Source organism: Ixodes scapularis, unplaced genomic scaffold, assembly GCF_016920785.2.
Source record: "Ixodes scapularis isolate PalLabHiFi unplaced genomic scaffold, ASM1692078v2 PGA_scaffold9__187_contigs__length_104089568, whole genome shotgun sequence".
NCBI classification, from domain to species: Eukaryota; Metazoa; Arthropoda; class Arachnida; order Ixodida; family Ixodidae; genus Ixodes; species Ixodes scapularis.
In genome coordinates, this window is record NW_024609884.1 from 58,960,934 (window position 1) to 58,982,545 (window position 21,612).

The 21,612-nt window shown below is 43.8% G+C and overlaps 1 protein-coding gene across 1 annotated transcript in view; it reads left to right on the forward strand.

Annotated features, from left to right (window-relative positions):
* The window catches only part of LOC121833793 (titin-like), a 44,599-nt gene extending 23,445 nt beyond the window's left edge, over nucleotides 1-21,154 (forward strand). Inside the window, exons 17-38 of the mRNA XM_042287421.1 lie at nucleotides 580-855; nucleotides 2,675-2,791; nucleotides 2,853-3,002; nucleotides 3,088-3,232; nucleotides 3,765-3,889; nucleotides 4,034-4,176; nucleotides 4,441-4,564; nucleotides 4,639-4,811; nucleotides 5,435-5,543; nucleotides 5,659-5,847; nucleotides 5,970-6,080; nucleotides 10,571-10,682; nucleotides 12,113-12,285; nucleotides 12,453-12,737; nucleotides 13,357-13,511; nucleotides 16,513-16,660; nucleotides 16,798-17,008; nucleotides 17,411-17,499; nucleotides 18,220-18,543; nucleotides 18,610-18,764; nucleotides 18,844-18,994; nucleotides 20,441-21,154. Of these exons, the coding sequence (XP_042143355.1) occupies nucleotides 580-855; nucleotides 2,675-2,791; nucleotides 2,853-3,002; nucleotides 3,088-3,232; nucleotides 3,765-3,889; nucleotides 4,034-4,176; nucleotides 4,441-4,564; nucleotides 4,639-4,811; nucleotides 5,435-5,543; nucleotides 5,659-5,847; nucleotides 5,970-6,080; nucleotides 10,571-10,682; nucleotides 12,113-12,285; nucleotides 12,453-12,737; nucleotides 13,357-13,511; nucleotides 16,513-16,660; nucleotides 16,798-17,008; nucleotides 17,411-17,499; nucleotides 18,220-18,543; nucleotides 18,610-18,764; nucleotides 18,844-18,994; nucleotides 20,441-20,655 (3,680 nt within the window). The 3' untranslated portion in view covers nucleotides 20,656-21,154. The remainder of the gene's footprint in view (nucleotides 1-579; nucleotides 856-2,674; nucleotides 2,792-2,852; nucleotides 3,003-3,087; nucleotides 3,233-3,764; nucleotides 3,890-4,033; nucleotides 4,177-4,440; nucleotides 4,565-4,638; nucleotides 4,812-5,434; nucleotides 5,544-5,658; nucleotides 5,848-5,969; nucleotides 6,081-10,570; nucleotides 10,683-12,112; nucleotides 12,286-12,452; nucleotides 12,738-13,356; nucleotides 13,512-16,512; nucleotides 16,661-16,797; nucleotides 17,009-17,410; nucleotides 17,500-18,219; nucleotides 18,544-18,609; nucleotides 18,765-18,843; nucleotides 18,995-20,440) is intronic.
* Nucleotides 21,155-21,612: the final 458 nt, after the last annotated feature.

The following is a 21,612-nucleotide window of genomic DNA, read 5'->3' on the forward strand; positions in this document are numbered from 1 at the left end:
GCTAGTGACGTCAATCCCCACGTCGCAAGCTGCCGTCGACGCGGCAGCTTGCGAAACATTTGAACAGATCTCGAACTTTTTCGTTCTTTTGGCGTTCACCTAGAGAATTTGTGGTTAAACGTTTCATCCACCTTTCAAGCAGCGGTGTTAAGGTGGCCTTTGTTCATTGTTTTTATAACCCGGCAGTTCTCTGGGACGTCAAAGACTGGAAGCACAGCCTGGTGGCATTTGCCATAAACAGGGTCTCTAGTGCAGTGGGCAATCTTTGCAGGCGATACCCCAGCTTCGCTGTCCCACCACCTTCACAGCGTGGATTGCAGCCTTAATTTTTTGAGACTGTATTTTATTATCTCGCTTTATATCTCGTTACACTCGAGTCCTAATGTTCACAACAGCCGACAACTTCATGCCGAAGGAAACATATATTTATTTCACGTGTCCCTTGCTTTGGGAATATATTCAGTCAATAAAAATAACCCGTATTGTATATCTCGCATACGAGCGCTATTTCGAGAATGGTTTCACTCCTGTTAATACTCCTTTATTTCAAGTGCGTATGTGATTTTGTGCATATCGCAGAGCCAAATCTGACATTTGTGGAAAAGCTTCAAGATGTGGAAGTCAAGGAAAACCACGTAGCCATGTTTGTGACGAAAACCAATCGTCCAGTTTCTCACGTTACCTGGTGCAAAGATGGCGAACCCCTGCAGCTTGAAGAGTCGCCGGAAAAATTCCAATCTCTTTCCGAGGGTCCCTATCAGAAGCTGGTGATCAAGAATGCTAGCATTAAAGATGAAGGCGAGTACACCTGTGTCTTGGGAGACCAAGAAACCTCCGCTGACCTGATAGTAATCGGTAAGTTGAAAACCCTCTTGCTTGGTTCAATATCCGCTAAGATGTTTGTGTTCGCGCCTCGACAACGTTCCATTTCCAATTAAGATTATTTTTAAAACGGTATTTCACATGGGTAGTTTGTTCAACTGCAACCAACTGTAGTGAAACGGCCCAAGTCGGACACATCCGCATTTCGGGCACCTTCTTTCTTCAGTTGGACCAACTTACTGAACTTGTCCCACTGAAAGACCACGGCCTCTAGATTTACAGAAGAATTCGAGCGGTCGTGGAAGAACAGGCTCAACCCCATAATAAACACACCATTAACTCGGCCACTGCTTTATGTTGAACAGTCCCAGCTTTTTGGTAAAAAGTATAGGTCATGTACCGCATATCATTTAGGCGTGACATCTGCTGAGTGATGAATTATATGTACTTCGCTTGAATATTCCTATCACGATGCTTCTGCGGAATGCATGAGTTCTGAGAGCTCGTCAAGGTGATGAAGATGATAATAGTAATGATGATGATGAGGATGATGATGATTCATGTCCGGCAGATTTACATCTACCAATCTCGTATCTTGCACGTCTGTTGCATCTGTAGAAGTTTGTTAATAGAGGTCTTGACGTTTTTTATTTCGACCTGAGTAAGGCCTTCGACGTAGTCAACCACAACATCCTATTATACAACCTTCCCTCCTACGGAGTATGTGGTTCGGTATACAACTTGTTAAAAAGCTATTTGTCCAATAGGCAAGCGTAGGTCCGTGTCAACAATACTACCTCGTCCTTGTACAAGGCAAGCTCTGGGGTGCCTCAGGGATCTGTCTTGGACCCCCTTCTTTTCAATCGTTTTGTAAATTATGTCTCTCAGGTTATATCAAACTCTTCATTTCTGCAGTACGCTGATGATATAAAACTTTACAAAAAAATATCGACCTTAGAGGATTGAATTACGCTTCAGAATGACGCATATTTCTTCGGTCATTGATGTTTCGACAATGACCTCCGTTTGAATCATACTGAATCAAATGTAATGACATATTCCCGCAAGACCTACGATAAATATTTTCCAAATTTATATCATAGCGAACTGCTGTCACGTGAACTGAGAGACATCGGTGTTGTTTTTTATACAACCCTGAGATCTGACACTCACGTTACCAGAGTGGTTCAATCGGCCTTGCGCACGTCAGGTGCCGCGTCTCGCATAACCAAGGAATTCAAAAGCCCGTCCGCTTTTTTCACGCTGCACTGTTCCGTAGATCCCAGCTAGAGTACACCTCGGTTGTTTGGAACGGCAATTTCAAAAGTAACAGTTTATTCGTCGAGCGAGTCCAAAACAAAAAATGAATTTTCATTTTTAAATATTGTTACCTTGAAAAAGGTTATCCTTGTTTAAACGTTAAATGTATGTATATACAATCGTATATACATACATTTAATGTACATATATAATACATACATTTAAATGTCTTTCTAGGATATAGATAGAGTACCCTAAAATACTGTAGAGAATCAGTAGCTAATACTGCTATGATGAAGCGCGAAACAAATATGTCACAGGCGTGAATCGTCATAACCCCGTTGTCCTTCCCCGCCCCTTTGGGATTGTATTTCTTCAATAGGAACCAAGTCCGAACTTTAAAATATGAAGTGTTGTTTTTCGCGCGGTATAGTGCACAACATATAACAATATTAAGAAAAATAATGAATACAAATGTACCTCGCTGCCTGAATCCAAATAAAACCACCCCTCTCCATGTTTTTATTTACACCTGGGACTGTTTGCCGTGATTTCCACTCCAATCACTGACTTTGATATTCTAATATTTTAGAGCTGCCTCCAGAAATCACTAGTCCAATGACAGACCAGACAGTTGCCAAAGATGACACCGCGAAGTTCACCATCGAACTGACCAAAGGAGATGCACTGGTTCGCTGGTTCAAAGATGGTGAGACGTACTCGGCCGATTATGTTTCGACGCGTCACTAAAACTTGTACGTTTGGTGCAGGGAAAGAGCTGCAGTTCAATGACCGTGTTCAGTTAAAGATTGACGGAAAGAAGCAGACCCTTGTAATCAAGCAATCAGTCACTCAGGACGCAGGACGCTACACCTGTAAGGTTGGGGACCAATCATGCAGTGCCAGGCTTACTGTAGAACGTAAGCACTCCATGTTTACTTAGATAACAACGTAAATAGGGAGGTTTTAATACTAGAAAATAAACAAAACTTGCTCAACTTTCAGCCCCATCTGTGCAATTCACTGCGAGGCTTCCAGAAAAAACGACCGTACCACAGGACACTGATGCTGTTTTCGAGGTTGCCTTATCCCAAGCTGATGTTGATGTTGTATGGATGAAAAATGGCAAACCCATTCCAATGGACCAACGGTAGATGTTTTTTTGTTGTTTTTTTCGGTTATCTCACCCTTGCATAAATGTCACATTCGTAGAACCATGCTTGGAAGATTCACAACAATAGAAGAGCAGAGCGCGAATTAGTCTTTCTGTACAAAATTGTAAATAGCGTATTTGACAGTGCTTCGCTTTTACGTGATGTAAACATTCATATCCCTCCTCGTTCCACTAAGACCCGCAGTGCTTTCAGCATTCACACTGTCTGTAAACCATCTCCTATGTCACGGATACAATCTCTGTTTATCAATATTCAATACTGAAAATGCCGAACCTGATATATACAGTGACATTAAGGTGTTCAGGAACCAAGTGAAAGTTCTTGTTGCCAAACTTTAAATATTGTGTGTTTGTTGCTTTGTGTTTGAAACCTGCAAGTGTGTTTTTCTTTTTTTCTGTTCATATTTATATATTTGTTCACCAAAAAGGATACCTTCATGGTGGTTTTTGGGCACGTAAAATAAATAAATAAATAAATAAATATTAAGTTTTCTACAACTGTTTACAGGTTCAAGTTTGTCAAAGAGGAAAAAGTGCGACGTCTTGTCGTTCCCTGCGTTGATAAAGACGACACTGCGGAGTACACATGTGTAGCGGGCAATGTCAAGACATCCACGCTTCTTCATGTGGAAGGTGAGCGCAAGACCTAACTGCATTAATTAGTTCCTTATCTCGGTTCCAAGATCGAGGCGTAATTATTTGCCTTTTGTATTAAAAAGAAACTGGTCTGTCAAGGTGCATCTTCTTAAAGGGCGTACGTATTTAACTCACCTACAGATGCTGAAGCAGAATTCACGCTCCGTCTTCGTGATGTAATTGTGCGTGAGAGCGATACAGTAACGTTACTCGTGGAGGTGTCACGGGAAACGCTAGAAGTTCGTTGGATGAAGGACGGCGACACCATCAACCCCACTGAAAAGGCAAGTCTTTCTTTTGGGTTTGCACTGCTCTTGTTTATATTTTTTGTACAGATACACAGCTTATCATGTACATAAAAAATCACTTAAAAATGTGTGCCAAAAAAAAGAAGAACCTTTGATTGTTTCGCGGTTAACTAAGAAAACTAATAACCGCTGGCCCAGTTTTTTCGCCAACTTTCTCCTTTCCTTTCCCCTTAATATTAAAGTAAGTAAAAAAAATGAATCACTCCCCTCCTCATTTATAATGTGTATATCGTTTACCAGGTGTTTGTAACGACAGAAGGCAAGAGCAGAAAGCTGATCATCCGAGAAAGTTCAATGGATGACCAAGGCGTCTACTCGTGCGTCCTCAAGGATAAAAAGTGTTCATCGTCCGTTGTTGTTCATGGCAAGTGAAACATATTTTGAATTGAGTTACATTAACGTTCGCATCTCTGACGTGATGTTTTCCCCACGTAACAGCTCCTCCGAGGATAACAACCGACAAACAAACGTTTTCGAGTAAGAAGGGGGAAACTCTCAGAATACCCATTCCTTATACTGGCATTCCACAACCAACTGAAACTTGGAAACTTGGCGATCGGCCTTTGGAGCCCGTGAAAAATAAAATCACCATGGACATGTCCCCAGAAGAGGTAAATTCATCGCATAAGACTTGAGTGACTTTATGCTTGCTCTTTAAAGAGAGCAGTTGTCGAAAATAATCAGTGCGCAGGCGAGCTGGGCGAAGTCTAACATGATGAATTTAACCCGAAACTAGGGCAGGAAGAAAATATCTTAAGAGTGGTAAAAAAAAAATAAACAGGGACTCTGCTTTTTTTTTACCACTGTCAGTATATTTTCATCCCACTGTAACACCTCAGGCTATGGTTCAGATGAATTAAGAAATTTTCAAGTCGAAGGAAAAGACACAAGTGAAAGAATGTCTCTTGAGACGCTCTCCTACTGTTGTCTTTTCCTTAGACTTGAAAGTTTCATTTTCTCGCACCACAGTCTCAGTTGTTACATTATGATAAATTATCACCAGCTCGCCTGCACACTCACTGTTTTTCAATAAGATATTTTTCCTCCTTCTGATCCAGTCTCAGGTTAAATTCATCATGGCTAGTGTAGCTTATTTTGGCTTGGCACCTTGGCCGTCTGTACCAGTAAAGCTAAAATCCTGAAACGAAAACGGTCTTCGTCCTTTAATGAAAAACCTTGTCTATTATGAATGCACTGTTTTGTCCAAACGTTATTTTATTGCGATACTTTCCAGGCAACAATCACTATCAAAAACTTGGAGCCAACAGATGCGGGAACTTTAACCCTTACTTTGAAAAACACCTGTGGAGAGTGCAGTAAGCCATTCACCATTCTTTGTATCGGTAAGTAAAACACTTTTTTATGCTTCGCACTGGCTAACGAGCTCGACACGGGCCAGGAGAGTTTCTGATCGCAAATACTAAAGTATGGTTGTTCCTGCTACCTTTGGCACTATAGACAAACCGGGCGCACCTGGAACACCTGAGGCTTCCGAGATCAAAAAAGATGGCTCCCTGACGTTGTCTTGGAAACCGCCCAAGTCTGATGGTGGTTCCAAGATCACAAATTACATAGTAGAGTTCCATGACCGCCAGAATCTTCGGTGGAGCACATTCTCTGACACTGTCCAAGACACATTCACCAAAGGTGCATTCCCTCTTCAGTTGTTGCAAAGTTCATAGCGTCGGGATTCAAATAAATTTGTGAGCCCATATTTTGCAGAATGATGCTATGCCTTTTAGTGCTGACACATTTTTTTGGTTTGTCAGTGACGGGGCTTACCCCTGGCGAAGAATACATGTTCCGGGTAACGGCAACGAACGAAGCAGGGAAAGGCGAACCGTCTCCTGGCACCAAGTACATTCGAATAGAGCCGAAAGGTAAGCCAATAAGTACTTCTCTAATCTGCCCAGTCTATCGTAGATACAAAAATTAATCGAAAGGTGTTGCTCAAGAAACATCATTAACGCACAACAAACAACAAGAAGCGAAAATCCGCGAAAGTATTCTGCTCATTTGTTCGAAACCAGCATACCCAAAACACACAGTAGGGTTTCTCAGTTTATACCGATCTGTAAAACAAAACACTTTTCGAGTGACTTTTTCGAGTTCATCTGTGACAGTCGAAGACATTGAACCTTATTTACATGCGCCAGCAAGAGGCTACTCAATTAAGTTTCATTACTTAATTTAAAACTGATCTACAGTAATTTAATAAAATTTAATACAAATAATATGTGACTTTTCTGAAAACAATTCCGAAGTCATTGAAGATTGGAAGCCAACAGAAATAAATGACGTTTTGAAAAAAAAAAACGCTGGGCGTCATAGTAACTTTTATCGAAAGAATTAACAGACTCTTTGTACAAAAGCGTGTTAGTGGATAAGCGAGTAATCATGAAGATTTACGACTTCAACGATAAAGATGAAATCCTAAATAAATGGGGAAAACTTAAAGGAACCAAGCTATCAGCAACGACTATGCAAATTTAACTGAAAATTAAGAAGTAATTACGTGAAATCGCAGCACCAAATAGGCCAACATAGTTTGCTCTACGAGCTCAAAATGAACAACGAAACATGTTTCTGGAATTTTGAGCTACATCAACGCCGTCATCAGCCTAGAATTGAGGTAGACGACTTACTGAAAACGATGGTAGACTCAAATCACCCCCGGAACTCATTAACATTTATTCTAAAAGTGTGCTTAATGAAAGTGATGGCCTGGAATTCCTCTTTCTTGCTCAATACACTCATGTTGTAGCGCATACGAAAACATGGCTTAATTCTGATATTGCAAGTAATTGCATTGTTACCTCTCACTATAAGTTAATCAGGTGTGACCAAACCACTATAGAGGATTGCTTTGGAAGGTGATATCAATTGCGTGGAACTCCAGTGCGATTGCGATGAAACGTCTCGTGCTGAGTACCTCTGGGGATCGTGCATTTCCTTTAGAAATTGTTTGTAGAATAGGCCACCAAACGCGCCAGTTGAGTTTTTGGGGTGCTTGAATAATTTTCTATGTAAACATGCAAATAGCGATACCATAATAATATTGACTAGAGACTTTGATATGCCATATATAATCTGGGATTCACTGGAAATTGGTGACGGTCTAATTAAGGAAATATATTAGATATCACGTTCAATCACAATCTTATCCAACTAGTGAATTAACACACGAGAAGCACTGATCACTCTCAGTCAGTATTGGACTTGGTCTTCATCACATACATTATACCTGATTACGAAGTCTATTACAACCATACAACAGTAGAATAGATATTTACTGACATTATTTTCTTTCTTTCTTTTTTGTAGAAGCGATGAACAATGCGATAAGCTTCCAGTGTGTGTGTGTAAACTCCTCAAACGTGCACCATTTATAATATATATCCGACACGCTGTTTAAACACAAGCCCGCGTTTGCCCACACCAGGTGTGGGCACAGCGCGTGCGTAGAAACCGAATTCACAGGAAGCGAAGCGTCTGCGCATGCGCCGTGCGTCGACAGCGCCACCACAGTTGCGTGACGTCACGGCCGCGTGTTGGTCTGTAGGATGTCCCATGTCACCAGGCTGGATCTAAAATGGATCGTAAAAATCGACGCCTGCACGTTTCAATTTATACTTTTCGTCAAAGGTGTATATCCCAGGTCGATTTTTTCTTGTAAAGTTGCAAAATGTAGCTCCCTTTCTGTAAAAAAATAGGGCCAAAAAACTTGCCAGGATTAACGGAGGACGGCGACGCAGACGACCGAGTCGAGTTGCGGGGTGCGTTTGGTGCGCGTATTGATAGATGGCGTCGGGAGCAGCAGCCGACCAGCGAAAAAAAAAAACGGAAGACACGCAGACGAAATCCGTTGGCAGCAAGAGTGCCATCGTTATGCAAACGCGTTTTTTTCTTTAATTTTTGCTTTTATTGCCCGCAGTTATTTTTTAACCAAAGGCACATTACAAAAAGATTGTTAATTTAATAAACCACGGTGGTCGCGAGCAGTCTCAATAAGGAGATCGCGCCATTTATCAATACGAGCGCCAAACCCGCCCCGCTCTTGGAATTGGCCGTCTGCGTCGCCGCCCGCCGTTAACCGTGGCAAGTTTCTTAGCCATATTTTTTTTTTTTTTTTTGCAGAAAGAGAGATACGCTTTGTAATTTTACAAAAAAAAAAAAAACGACTTGTGAAATACACTTTTGACGAAAACTTTAGATTGTTACGCGCAGGCGTCGATTTTTACGGTCCATTTTAGATCGAGACTGGTGATTTGGGATACCCTATATATGGAAACGTTGTTTTGTCAATAAAAATAACGTATGTAAATTAGTTTGAGTGAATATTACTGTTTCTAATTTTTCAAATATGTTCTTAAATGTGTAAATTTTAACTGAAATTGTACTATGCTTTGTTTGCGTCGTGCTCATGCTTTTATTTTTTGCAAGTACTAACTTACTGCGATATTTTGAGAAAATGTTTTGTTCGTTCAAAATGTGATGGAATTATATAAATATTTTTTAAACTTCTCTCGTAATGGCCTCCAAGGGAAAGAAAGAAATACATTTTTAAAATATCCATTAGATACTTCTGAAATATTTACTCGATTAGATCTATTGAAGGAAGCGTTTAACTATCATCTCTACCTAACAAAAAAAATGTTTTTATTAGATTAGAGTTTTATGCAATAATAGGAGCTGGTCTGTTTCCTATGCGAAGAGCAATTCGTCTGCTTCTGCCGCAGGGGTTGCAGTGGCGTCAGAACGACGCCAAATTCTGATTGGAATTAGATTTGATTGGAAGGATAGTGAGTAGACCTCAATGCTAGACGCCTTCAGGTTTACCCACTATTTTTTTTTTTTCAATTAGCTAATAAGAGCTTGGCGTTCTGAGATCATCGCCACCCCTCTGCAAGAAGCAGACGAACTTGCGCTCCGCTTTCCAAACAAAAATGCCGTTTTCGTATCGCAGTTCCGAACACCTTTAGAGAAAAGCAATACAATATAAAGCTGTGTCTGCTAGATCAAAACATCACAAACAATTAGTCTATCCAAAACTTCGCTTACCCGCGTTGCTATTTTTTTCTGGCTGAGTGAAGTACAAATAGAGGCGTTCACGCATAGCACTCGCAAGGGCTGCTCATTTTGCAGTTTTTAAATAGCATATTCATAATATTTTTGACACACGTATGTCCTGATTACCAGATAGCCTCAGTTTTTGCATTCTCTAAACCAGTGATTCTCAAATAGGGGTCCGCAGACCCTTTGTGGTCCGCGAAGGCATTCTAGGGGTCCACGAAGCAATGCATCATCAGACAAGCCCGGCAATATAAGTTTTCTTTTTTCAGATTGAGAAAAAACGTTCCGATTTTCGGGTTAGTTTTCTCGAATGTATGGTAATGAGAGAAGTCTACTTCACACAGCTCTTAGTTATACTCATTTATTAAATAATTAGCATAATTAACCGATATCTTTTACTTCCCCCCACCACGAACGGGGTCCACCATCATCTGCGCCGATCCACAAGGGGTCCGCGAAGCGTTAATTGTTGAGAAATACTGCTCTAAACTATGAAATATCGGAAAAGATTGTCATACAGAAAGTGAATTAAAGGTGCTCTAACAAGTTCAACACCTCTTCAGACATCTTTAGATTGGTAGATGCCTGCATATATAAACATTGACAGCGACCTAAACCTTCAAAGATCTATAATGCATGAAATGCATTACAGGACTTCAAATTTTCAGTTTTACCGCTAAATTTATCGGGGAAACTATAGTGGTGTATAGTTCACGTGGCGTCAGGTTACGTGACATCAATTTCCCCGCCAAATTTAGCAGGGAAACTAAATTGGTGTAGAAGTCACGTGACATCAGGTCAAGTGACATCAATTTCCCAACAAAATTTCCCCACAAAAATAAATTGGTGTATGGGTCACGTGACAGCAATTTTCCCGCCAAATTTAACGGGGAAATTAAATTGATGTATAGGTTACGGGATATCAATTTTCCCGCCATATTTAGCGAAGAAACTTAATTGGTGTATAGGATCACGTGAAATCAGTTTTCCTGCCGAATTTTACGGGGAAATTGAATTGGTGTATAGATCACGTAACGTAAATTTTCCCGCTAAATTTAGCGGGAAAACTGAATGGGTCGGTGGGTACCGTGACGTCACGTCACGTGACATCAAATCTCCCGCTAAATTTAGCGATGATGCTGAATTTGTGCATAGGTCACGTGAAATCGATTTCCCCGCTAAATTTAGCGGGAAATGCACGGACGCAAGGACGGACAAACGGGCCTAATAGGGAAGGGGGGGGGTAGCTTTGAATAGCATTTGATGTTTTAATAATGAGCTGCCTTTTCTTCCCTAGGAGGTGAGCCACCTGTAATATTAGAGCATCTTGCCGATAAATCTGTGGGTCTTAAAAAGCCTGCAGAATTAACCTGCAGAATTTCTGGAAACCCAACGCCTACAGTAAAATGGTAAGTGAGACGCTGCCTGTCCTTTTTCTGTCTTCCTTTGCGTTTTCCTTTTCTTGCCCCAGTCTCAGGTTTACAACCACGTTCAACTTACTCGCCTGCACTCTGACTATTTTTTCGTTGAAAGAGCTGTGCAACAAATTCAGTGCTTTGCTTAAATAATTGTGGGAGTTGGTGTCTCGATCCTTCTGAAGTAGAGCACAAAAAAAACGCTTTTGCCTACATGTCCCAGTTTTTATTTTAAAAATGGACGAAGATTGACGTTTTTGGCACCTCTGAACTCCTTCACCAACTTCCGAGTCACGTGCGCTGTGACGTGAAAGGGGGACGCGGGCTGTCCGGTGAAGCTCTCAGCGCCATCAGTGAGCAGCCAAAACTCACCCCCCTCGCGACCACGTGACCACGTACTTGCGCCATCCGGCTGTTTTCTGCGGCCGTCTAGAGTAACTGTATATACTCCGCTATACAGTTACTCTACGGCCGTCCGGCTTCTGGCGGCTCCTCGCGGTAGCAGATAGACCTGACGGTTTTGTTGATCTTGGACAGATGGCGCCACTGAAACTTCGTAAGATTAAAAACTTTGTCGATGATATCAGGTTTCTGACGTATTTATATTTATGTTGGACCACAAAGTGATTACCAAGAATGGACTAAACAACTTCCTTAAATATTCGCTTCAGCTGGCAGATTTCAACAATGTTTTCTTTCCAAATATGCCACAGCAGCTGTAAGAATTTAGACAACTAACTTGAGCTTCGCGATACTCTCTGGCAAGTTCAAGTCGCGAGCAGGCAAAACACCGAAACTAGACGCAAAGATAACGGCGGAAGTCTCGCCCGGAAGCGACGTCAGCCTCCGTAGCGGACGCGGGTAGCGAGTCACCGCGAACCAACGTTACTAGATTAACTCAGTTGTGGAACTCTCGCGGAAGGGGGTACCCCCCTCACTCACTTCAGTCCGCCTCCCGTCGCTCGATGCGCCATCTAGATTTTCGTTTACGAACTGTGTGTTCCATGGTGTATGGTGAAACGCCATCTAGACGCTACTTCTCGAAACGTACGTATCCCATTGAATAAACTGCAGTTACCAAAGCAGCCGTCCGGCGCGCGACGGGTGCTCAGCTTTCTGCGCTCCTTTTCTGTTAGTTTCGATATTTCGGGGAAGGGGGGGGGGGGGGGGGGGGGCCTTCTAAATCTTCCATTTTGCTGGGGCCTCCTCTCCCCCCTCCCCCTCATACAGCATTTTGTCATGCGCCCCCCCCCCCCCCCCCCCCCCCCCCCCCCGAATCAAAACCCTGGCTTCGTGCCTGATTCCATGCATTCTAAAATTTTCGCGATAAAAATCGGTGTCAGTTTTAATTTTATTACGCACGCAATACATGAGCATATATTCGATGTATCTCTTAAGAGAACGCAAATTCTTTTCTATCGCAGGTTGAAAAATGGTAAGGACTTAGTTATGATCACCAACTTTAGCGCCGATTTCAAAGACCAGAAAGCAACATTACGGATCAAAGAAGCCTCTACAAAATCTGGGGGAAAATACACGTGCAAGGCAACAAACACCCACGGATCTGCAGAATCAACGTGCACGCTTACAGTTGGAGGTGAGAAACATTCGAATTCCCACCACGTAAAAGCATGCAAACACTAATTTTAACACTCGATCCCCTATTCATCGCAAAGATCCAATGGCTTTAATAAAAGAGGCAATTCCATATCACTGGAACTTGAATCCCTATTTCAATTTGTTCGCTGGACGCATTCTTCACAGACCCTCCTCGGGCGGAGTTTGATGAAAGGCTCAAGAATGTGCGGATGCACAAGCAAGAAGAATTCCAGGTGGTCGCCACCATACACGGATTCCCCGCCCCGACGGCGGCGTGGCTGTACAATGGAGCCCCGCTGCAATCCACCAAGCACACCCTGATCACCGATAAGGAAGGCACATCCACCATCACCATTCACAGCACAGAGGGACCCGACTCGGGTATCTACACCCTGCAGCTCAACAACCCTGCTGGCAGCGCCACTTACGAGTTCAAGCTCAGGGTGTTGGGTCAGTACCTGCAAACGTTTTGCTGCCAGGAAACACCGAAACAAAACCATGACTGGAACTGTATGCCGCGGCAAAATTAGCCAAGGTGCTCGCAGTGACGCCTGAATAGAATGTTGACTGCTTGTGCCAATGTTGGCATTCAACGTGTCCTACTGAAAGACAGATGAGATTGTGACGTGGCAAAAGTGAGGGGTCCTTTGACGTCACCAAGAGGGTACATCAGTGCAGAAAAAAACGTGAATCGAGCAAAAGCCTTAAATAATGTCTACAATACTTTTTTTTTTTTTTGAGCGGTAAAACGCGGAAATGAACTTGATCTCCACTCGTACCAGAAAAACAAAAGTGGGTTTCGAACACTACTTTTTTTTTTCTTTTTTTTTTTTTTTAATGTACGTTAAACAAGATTGAACATTCGTAAACTCCGCTCTCAATCCGCGATAAAACGAAAAGTGATGAGCAGCGACTTGCTCCTTTCATCAATGTCTGTCTTTCCTAAAAAAAACTTTGAATGCTGCTCGAGAAAGGACATTTTTATCTACATCCGCTTCGTAAGTGATCGAAAGGTAGAAATAATTTTACTTGGAGGTTGTAATAAGCCGTTTGTGTTGATTGTTTTCAGACAAGCCAGGCCCTCCGGAGGGACCAATTCAATTCCCAGAAACTGCGGGAGACCATGTCACCCTGTCGTGGGAACCACCCTTGGACGATGGTGGATCTGCCGTCACAACTTATATCGTAGAACGCTGCGAGACGACACGAACAGTATTTGTCGAGGTACACTTTTGTTGTTCCTACCTCCAGGCATACAGATGGCCAACATTGCGAGACATTTCATCTTCATTGCCTGCCCCCCCCCCCCCCCTTGCATTTAAACGTTAATGATGTATCGACCGACGCACCATAGGTATGTCCTTCTATAAACGATTGCAAGCAGGACATCTGGCGACCGCCGTGCCTCTGCTCGTGCTGGCAAGTGTGTGCATTTACGAGCTTGCCAATGCTACGTCCACGTGCACGCTGCACATGCTTGCACGCATGGGGCACCAGTAAGACGCCATGCTTGCCATTGTCAATGCAAAAATAAATAAATTACTGAGACGCGAGGCACGAGGCTCGGAGAGCGCGTGAGGGGAACGCGCAGAATCGAAAGCGCAAAATATAATGCTCATATAGCCACAAAAGCAACCGGACGTTCGATCTGGTTTCTTCGCTCAGTTTATGCACCGAGAAACTGAGGGAGAGGAGGAGGCGAGAGGGACGTTAGAACGCCGAGCTCTGATTGGATTGATTAGAGGGTAGACCTAAGGCTAGCTGCCTGTGTCTCCATCGCACTCGTCGAACGCGTTACGCGGAACACCGGCGTCCGGCGTTAGGCTCTCGCATTCGAACGCATTCCCCAGAGGGGATTCGCAAAATCATCCCTTTCTGAGCTTTTTCCTTTGAAGTGCTGTAGAACCGAAAAAAAAAAAAAAACGCTTCCACGTCCGAAATTGGCTAGATTCAAAGTTGTAAAACGATCAAAGGTGCGGTATTCATGACACCATTACTATGGTGCGCGTCTCGTATATCTGGGTGGTGACCAGGGTTGTAAAAGTTAGTGCGAAATTGTACCTAAGATACAGTTACGGTTATACATCCGAAAAGGTACGTAGGTACGTACCTAAATACTCGCTTAAAAATGTACCTACGTTAAAAATGTACGTACAGGTACAGTTGATTCAAAGATACTTTATTTATTTTCCCAAAATTTGTCACAATATATTGGTAGCAAAGCTTTTTATACCAAGGATACACACAAAAACGAGTTCATAAATGTGCTTTATTGGTGTCAATCCGATATCCTCATCGGAGTTGAGTCCTCACGTGCCTTATCCCCACGCTCCAATTGGTTTACCGAGGCCACAGCTTCCACTGTTTACCATGTCACGCCGAAACCGCCGAAACTCGCTTGTTGACGTTCTTGCCCTCAGAGCCGGAGCTGACGTCGACGGGCCCAGAAGACGTCGGCCGCATGAAAAAACGCATGAGTCGAGTGCATATGCACCTAACCTTCGCGACAACAAACAAAACGCTTCAAGCTTTTTTTTTTTTCTTTCGGAACTTTTTCAGTTTTCTTAACTGCAAAGTTTGAGTCTGATTTATTGAGTGGAAACTGTATTATATACGCAATATGACATTACTTTACGATTTTAATTATAGTGTATCGTAAATTATATTGTATAATGTATTTACGGCAAAAGAGAGCCACCTCCTTGACAAGATACAGGCAACAGAAATTGGGCACGTTTTTCAAGTTATCTCCTCCCTTGTATAGCTGTCAGAGGAGCTTCAAACACGCAATGAAGTCGACTTCGGTTTGATATGAAGGAAGCAGGTCACTATTTTCCCTAAACGGAGTTCCGAAGCGAGTCGATAAATTGGTGTCGCTAGAACGGCATCCCTAATCTACCGTTCGCTCAAATGAACACCGCCATTCGCTAAAGTGTCGTTTGATGAAACATCATGGGCGGGGCTTCATTCGCTAAAACGTCGTTCGATCAAGTCAGTGCCTCCCAGGTCATACCCAACTCAACGTCAATCACGGCACATGGTGGCTGCCGAACGTTTACCTTTGATACCGAGAAACGAAAGCACCTAGGTTTGTACCTCAGATACAACGAAAGTACCTAGATACCGATTTCCAGTTACTTATACCTAGGTACTTTACGACCCTGGTGGTGGCATCAGATCACCTTCATCAGACCACAGCACTTCTGTTCTTTTTTTTTTTTTTTTTGCGCAAGGAAACGGCGTTTTCCGGCTTGAGCTTTTAGCGTCTTAGCTCTGACTTGTGCCACGGTGGCGTTTGGATTTTTGCTGTTTCTATGTATGTTTCCTCTGATCGCGTGCGGCACCAGAGCCGGCAAGCTACTGCACACGTGACTGTTTCAGAAGCGCAGATTTGTACTACTCTTTACCGATAAACAAGTTGTTTTTCGCGGCGTCTCCTTGGCAACAAGTAGGTTATGATTATGAGCGTTAGTGCAGGTTGTTCAGCTTCAGTGCGTCGGTATACAGTGTACGCTGAATGATAACTTTACTGAAGCTTATATTGCGGTCAAGACAAACCGTCCCGAAGAAATTACACCCTTTCGAGAAAATAGTGAAACTAATTTTGGCATGTGCCAAAATACCAAATACAAAATAAATAAAGTCTCACGTTATTACAATCCTCTGTAATAATACATCTCTTTAATATTGTGGAAGAAATGCAAGGTTTTCCAGGAGCTGTCCTTAGGACCCAATGCTAACAGATAAGTCGGACCTAATATAAAAAATACAAGTTTTTTTATATAAGTATTAATTAGTATTGCCTTAATGTCATGTACAGTTCTTCCGGGAAACATAAAGATTTATGCAGTTGTTCGTCTAAAATAATTTTTTTCAAGAGTTTTGCTTTCAACTTCCGGGAGAGGGCGCAAAGGGTGAATGACCGAGAATACTGGGGATGTGAGAAAAGAGGCATTTTTAGACAACGCAGTGTTATCCACGCAGTATCCTGAGTTGTAAATAAAACAAATCTCAATTGGAAAAAAAAGAAGCGCCTGACAGCCTATACATTATCTTCAATCATATAAAGCTGTAATCCTGTTTGGAAATGGCCTCTCCCACGTATCAAGTATCAACGAAAAGTATTTTCATGAAATGGGATCTAACCAGAAATTTAGCACGAATGGGTAAGCCTTGTTCGTTCCCTTCTTACAGCCATTATATGTTTTTTTTTTGTTTATTCCAGGTGGGCACGACACAGTCAGATACTACCTACCTGAAGGATCCAAGTGTTACCGAAGGCAGCGAATACCGCTACAGGGTTAAGGCCGTCAATGAGTATGGCATAAGCGAACCCCTCACATCAGATCCCGTCACGGCTCGCTGTCCCTATGGTGTGTATATATTAACTAAGTATCTGAATGACCTACGAGAGTAACTTGTAGCCCTATTCTTTAAAATAGTCACGGCTGTAGAGGTACTTTGCTTGGGGAGCTTCTAACACTCTTCGTTTCCTCCTTTCTTTCAAAAGACAAACCCAGCCCCCCTCAGGGTCCACTCACAGCTGCCCAGGTGACAGACACATCCCTAATGCTCACCTGGAAGGAACCCCTATCCGACGGCGGCAGGCCTGTGCTCGACTATACGGTCGAAAAGCGCGATGCTTCCAAGAAGGCTTGGCTGAAAGTGGGGACCACGGAAAGCTTTTCAATGGAAGTCCCTAACCTCAAGCCAGACAACGCGTATGTTCTCTTCTGTTTCGCTGCTACTGACTGACCGTCACACGTTACAGATATCTATACCGACAGCTCTCTCGATGGCTGGGCATAGTCAGCCCCTTCCATCCTTGTGGCATGCCTCAGTCTTTGATAGTACAGCTTTAATATTACTTGCACAACCTTTAGTACAAATAGAGTGACCACATTTGCATGCTCTCTTAACTTCCTGGGCCACCGCAAACTATGGTAAATTAACGACGTCCAGTGGTGTTAGAGGGTCCGCAGAAGCTACTTTTTCAGTATACGTCAAGGATACTTAACTTCAAATATGAGTAATGATCACAAATACTGACATGCCCGGTCCCTCAGTAGAAATAAAAGAAAAACAATTGAACTGGTTGCTCGAGGATGATCCGTATTTTGCAGGTATGTGTTCCGGGTGACCTGCCGCAACGATATCGGCAGCAGCTCCCCACTCACAGGCGACGAACCAGTCGCAGTTCAAAGTCAAATACGTGAGTCAGACGGCTTACATATTGCACTCATGTTACGATTTGCGTTTTCTGTGCAATAATGGCTCTAAACCACCATTATGCAAGTAGATAGTAGGGATCACGCCCTTTGTGTTACTGCATCAGTCAAGTAAAAAATACAAATCAACTTAAACGAGACTGATTACAACATTAAAAAAAGTCGCTGATTGCTGCCTCCCAGCATACTCATCTAACCGAAGAAAAACACATTAGGCACGGTCGATATGCTTACGCCGGTGTACACCGATGCAGAAAGTGTGGTTCTGGTGAAAGGCGGTTCACTGCTAAAGTGTGTTGCAAGATCGACTGCACGCGTTGCCAATCGAGTAGGGCGGTGGATATTAAGTGTACACACTGAAATGGAAAATGTAGCTAATCTAAAGCGGAATCGGTGGCCGAGTGGGTTAGGGCACACCAGCTCGGAGCACCTGGAGTGGAAGCTCGCGCTGACCCACGTATCCTGGGTTCGATCCACACCCCTGGCCGTTTCGATGTGGATGAGCATCGTACCGGCGTGCGGTCGTGTATCACTACTGCTTGGTGCACGTTAGACCCCAGGCTAGCGGTTGTACTGCACTGGCTGAATTTCTCATCTACAGCTGAGAGACAAGTCGCCCGTTGAGACAGACTAAGTTCAGGCTGTTTAAACATACACACAACACAATTAATTAGCTAATTCAAAGGCATACCTGTCTACAACAGAGCCACCTGGTGCCCCGAGAGGTCCCCTGCGCATCTCGGACGCCACTAACAAGACCACCACCCTTTCGTGGAACCCGCCAACCTTCAATGGAGGATCTCCCATCACTGCTTACATCGTGGACCACCTCAGTGAGGACGATGCGGCCAGAGATCCTCCGAACTGGGTCACTGTAGCCAACGTTGACGGAACAGTGACGACACACCGGGTCCTAGCCCTGAGCGACAAGACCAGACACAGGTTCCGAGTCCGGGCGGAGAATGCTGCCGGAGTCGGACCACCGCTCGAGGACAGTGGAGAATGGCAATCCCTACCAGCAGCAGCTGGTGAGTGTGTCCGGGAAAATATCACTAATGTTGGTCCTCACTCCACATCTTTTATTTTTTTCCTAGAACGACCAACTCCGCCCACGGCGCCACTTGAGATCTTCATCACAGGACCGAACTCGATGGAAGTGTCATGGGGAAGGCCCGAATGGGACGGTGGTTCTCCGCTACTGGGTTACACAGCAGCTTTGAGAGACACTACGAGAACGATGTGGATGGAGGCGAGTCCCTAAAGCTTTGGGACAGGCAAACTGAACGGATTAAGGTTAACGCTCTCTTTTCCTTCTTCCTACCCAACAGGTGGGCCAGGTAGATGCTGAGACTCTGCGCCTTCATATCCGGGATCTCGAAGAAGGAGCACAATACCACGTACGCATTTTGGCTCGAAACGAGGTGGGATTCTCTGACCCACTGGAGTTGGAAGAGCCCATCACCATCGTAAGGCCTCCAGGTAAGCACAAAGGCCTAAACAAGTAGCTCCTTAACTTTTTGATCCGCCTAAGAACCAAAGGCGTAATTTACAATGTGCACATGTTTTTAAACCGGTTGCTTTATAGAGCTAACCTCCGGAGCCGCGTTAACACGAAATGTGTAGGTCAGTCAGTTGATAACCGCTAAACAATCTTGAAAGAAAAAAAAACAAAAACGGCAATTATTGTTAGGGGTTCAACTCTGGTCACCGGAGAGAAAGCCGAGTGCGCTACCGACTGAGCTACGGGCCCAGCACGAAGGAACGCGAGTAGCAGAAGCAGGGCCGGCCCTAGGAGTGGGCGACCTGTGCGGTCGCCCAGGGCGCCATCAATAGGGGGGCGCCGCCGCGCACCCTATTTTTTTTTTTTTATTTTAACACAGCGCTTCTTGTTTTTTGTATGCGGTTCTTGTCTGACAAAACGCCCAGGGCGCTTGACGATGTAAGGCCGGCCCTGAGCAGAAGCAGGTAGTGTGAGAAAGCGCGCGGAGCGGAGAAGGGTGGAAAGGGCAAGCGAGAGAGCAGCAGAAACAAGTGGTGTAGAAAGAGAACGCAGAACGAGAAGTGAAAAGGATAGGAAGCCGCTTCCTCTCTCTGGGTGACCCAGAAAATTCAGCGCAAACGATCTGTATCCAGATGGTGCTGAAGGGAACCGCGCGCAGCGTCCCAAGAAGACAACAGTGTCACATAATCTGTTTTCGTACAAAACCTTGCCCTAGGCACCACCTAAACTAAAAGCATTATCCACCCCAGGCACTGAAAGACTAAGGATGATCCTGCTCTAGGCACCACCAGAACTAACGCCGCATTTACGCTGGCGACAAATACAATTTAACGCGCGTTTGATGATGAAAATAAGCGGATCCGCTTCGTGGTTCCGATTCGAACACCAGCGTGAATACCCACCTTAGAAAGCACGTTTGGCAAAATGGCCAAACATGCAGCCAATTTTCTTAGTCTTTTTTTTTTTTTGCGTGTGGGATTAAGTAGCTAAAGTACAACCAGAAAGTCATGCGATGTAAATCCTATTTTAAATTTAGTTGAAATCGTCGCCTGCACTGTGCCTTCCGTTAGGTTGAACCGTGGGTCCCAATGGGCCATGTGGCTCAATGTAACGCTAGCACCTCTATCGAAAACTCCGGGGTATTCCCAGACCACCCTCATGACTCGTCATGTTGAGAACGTCGGCATCAGAATATTCTTTCACGTCTTTCGCTGTTTCTTCATTGCAGCGCAGGCCGAATTTCAAATTATATTATATTTTAAAAACTCCCTTGGGACGCCATAACTGCTTCATCATCATTGGCGTTGTAAAAAGTAAACGAAATCGCATGATGCCCGTGTTCAGATCACGAATTCCAAGCTACAAACTGAACACCGAACTTTGCATTCCTTGATCGTGGTGTTTGAAATGAGGATTTATTACAGGATTCCAAGACCAAGCTGCAGCATCACCAGAGAAGAAGCCGAAGGCGAAGCCGGACGAACTGTCGGAAATGAGTTGTACGACCGAAACGACATCATCTTGGATACGAGAGGCCAATGTGGAGCCTCTACTGCATAGTTACACCAAGCATGTGCTAGTAAGCCGTAATGAGTATTTCTTTAGGCTTTGGCACTACGCTGACACGCTGTTCAAGTGAAGCTGCTATCCCTGTATCACTAGTTCATGGCTGAAAAGAACCGGATAACGTGTTGTGTGATAGCTAGGTTTCTGGGAGTTTGACGAAAAACGAGGTGAGAGCACAATTTCGTTTAAAGCAGTTTAGTTCTGCTGTGTATCATTTTCAAGTTTGTACATTTTCTTGCGCTTTTTACCATTGTTTTGTAACATACTGAGATCAATGGCCGTTGATGACCACTTCGTGACATCGAAGTATTTCCTAAGAGCACCTTGTGACATGACACACACGAGCTGAATTGCCTTGCGTTATTTTGCTCGTGTACTACTCATAACGCACAGAAGGGACCCTTGAAAACAAATGCAGTAGCTGCAACTGGTACAATTTTGTGGCAATCCTCACAAGTTCTCCTGCAACTTGGCTGCAATTTTGTGCCAATTTCACCTGCGCGTTGGAGGGGGAGTACGAGTATACTGGAAGTGCGTTGTGTTGCTTGTCAATAAAGTTGTGTTATTGTTGAGTATGTGTCATTGGTAATTTTTTTTAATTCTCATTAAATCAGTATCTGTTAAAACTCCGGGCCACTACCTTTGAATCACCTAAATATTAGGGCAGAGGGGAGCATCATAATGAAAAGAAAATGCAACGTGGCATACCCATCAATAAATAAACAAGTGCTAATGAATCTTCAGAACAGAGGTTGACATTTCAGTGAGTCACGCACTTCTTCAAGGCGCGAAATTTTTTCGCAACGGCTGAGAAGCTCCCAGTACAGCTCTCCCAACTTTCCGTCTTCTGTTACATTTCTTCAGGTCGCTTGGACCAACATATCTTTGTTTTCCATCTCCAGAAGAAATGTTCGTATCTCTGCCTGTGTACGTATAATGCTGCGCGTCAGTTGCTTCGCCTGTTTTGTCACAAACCTAAGATTACGTATTTCATGCCCCGCTGTGGGCACTACCACCCTCCTTTATTCTA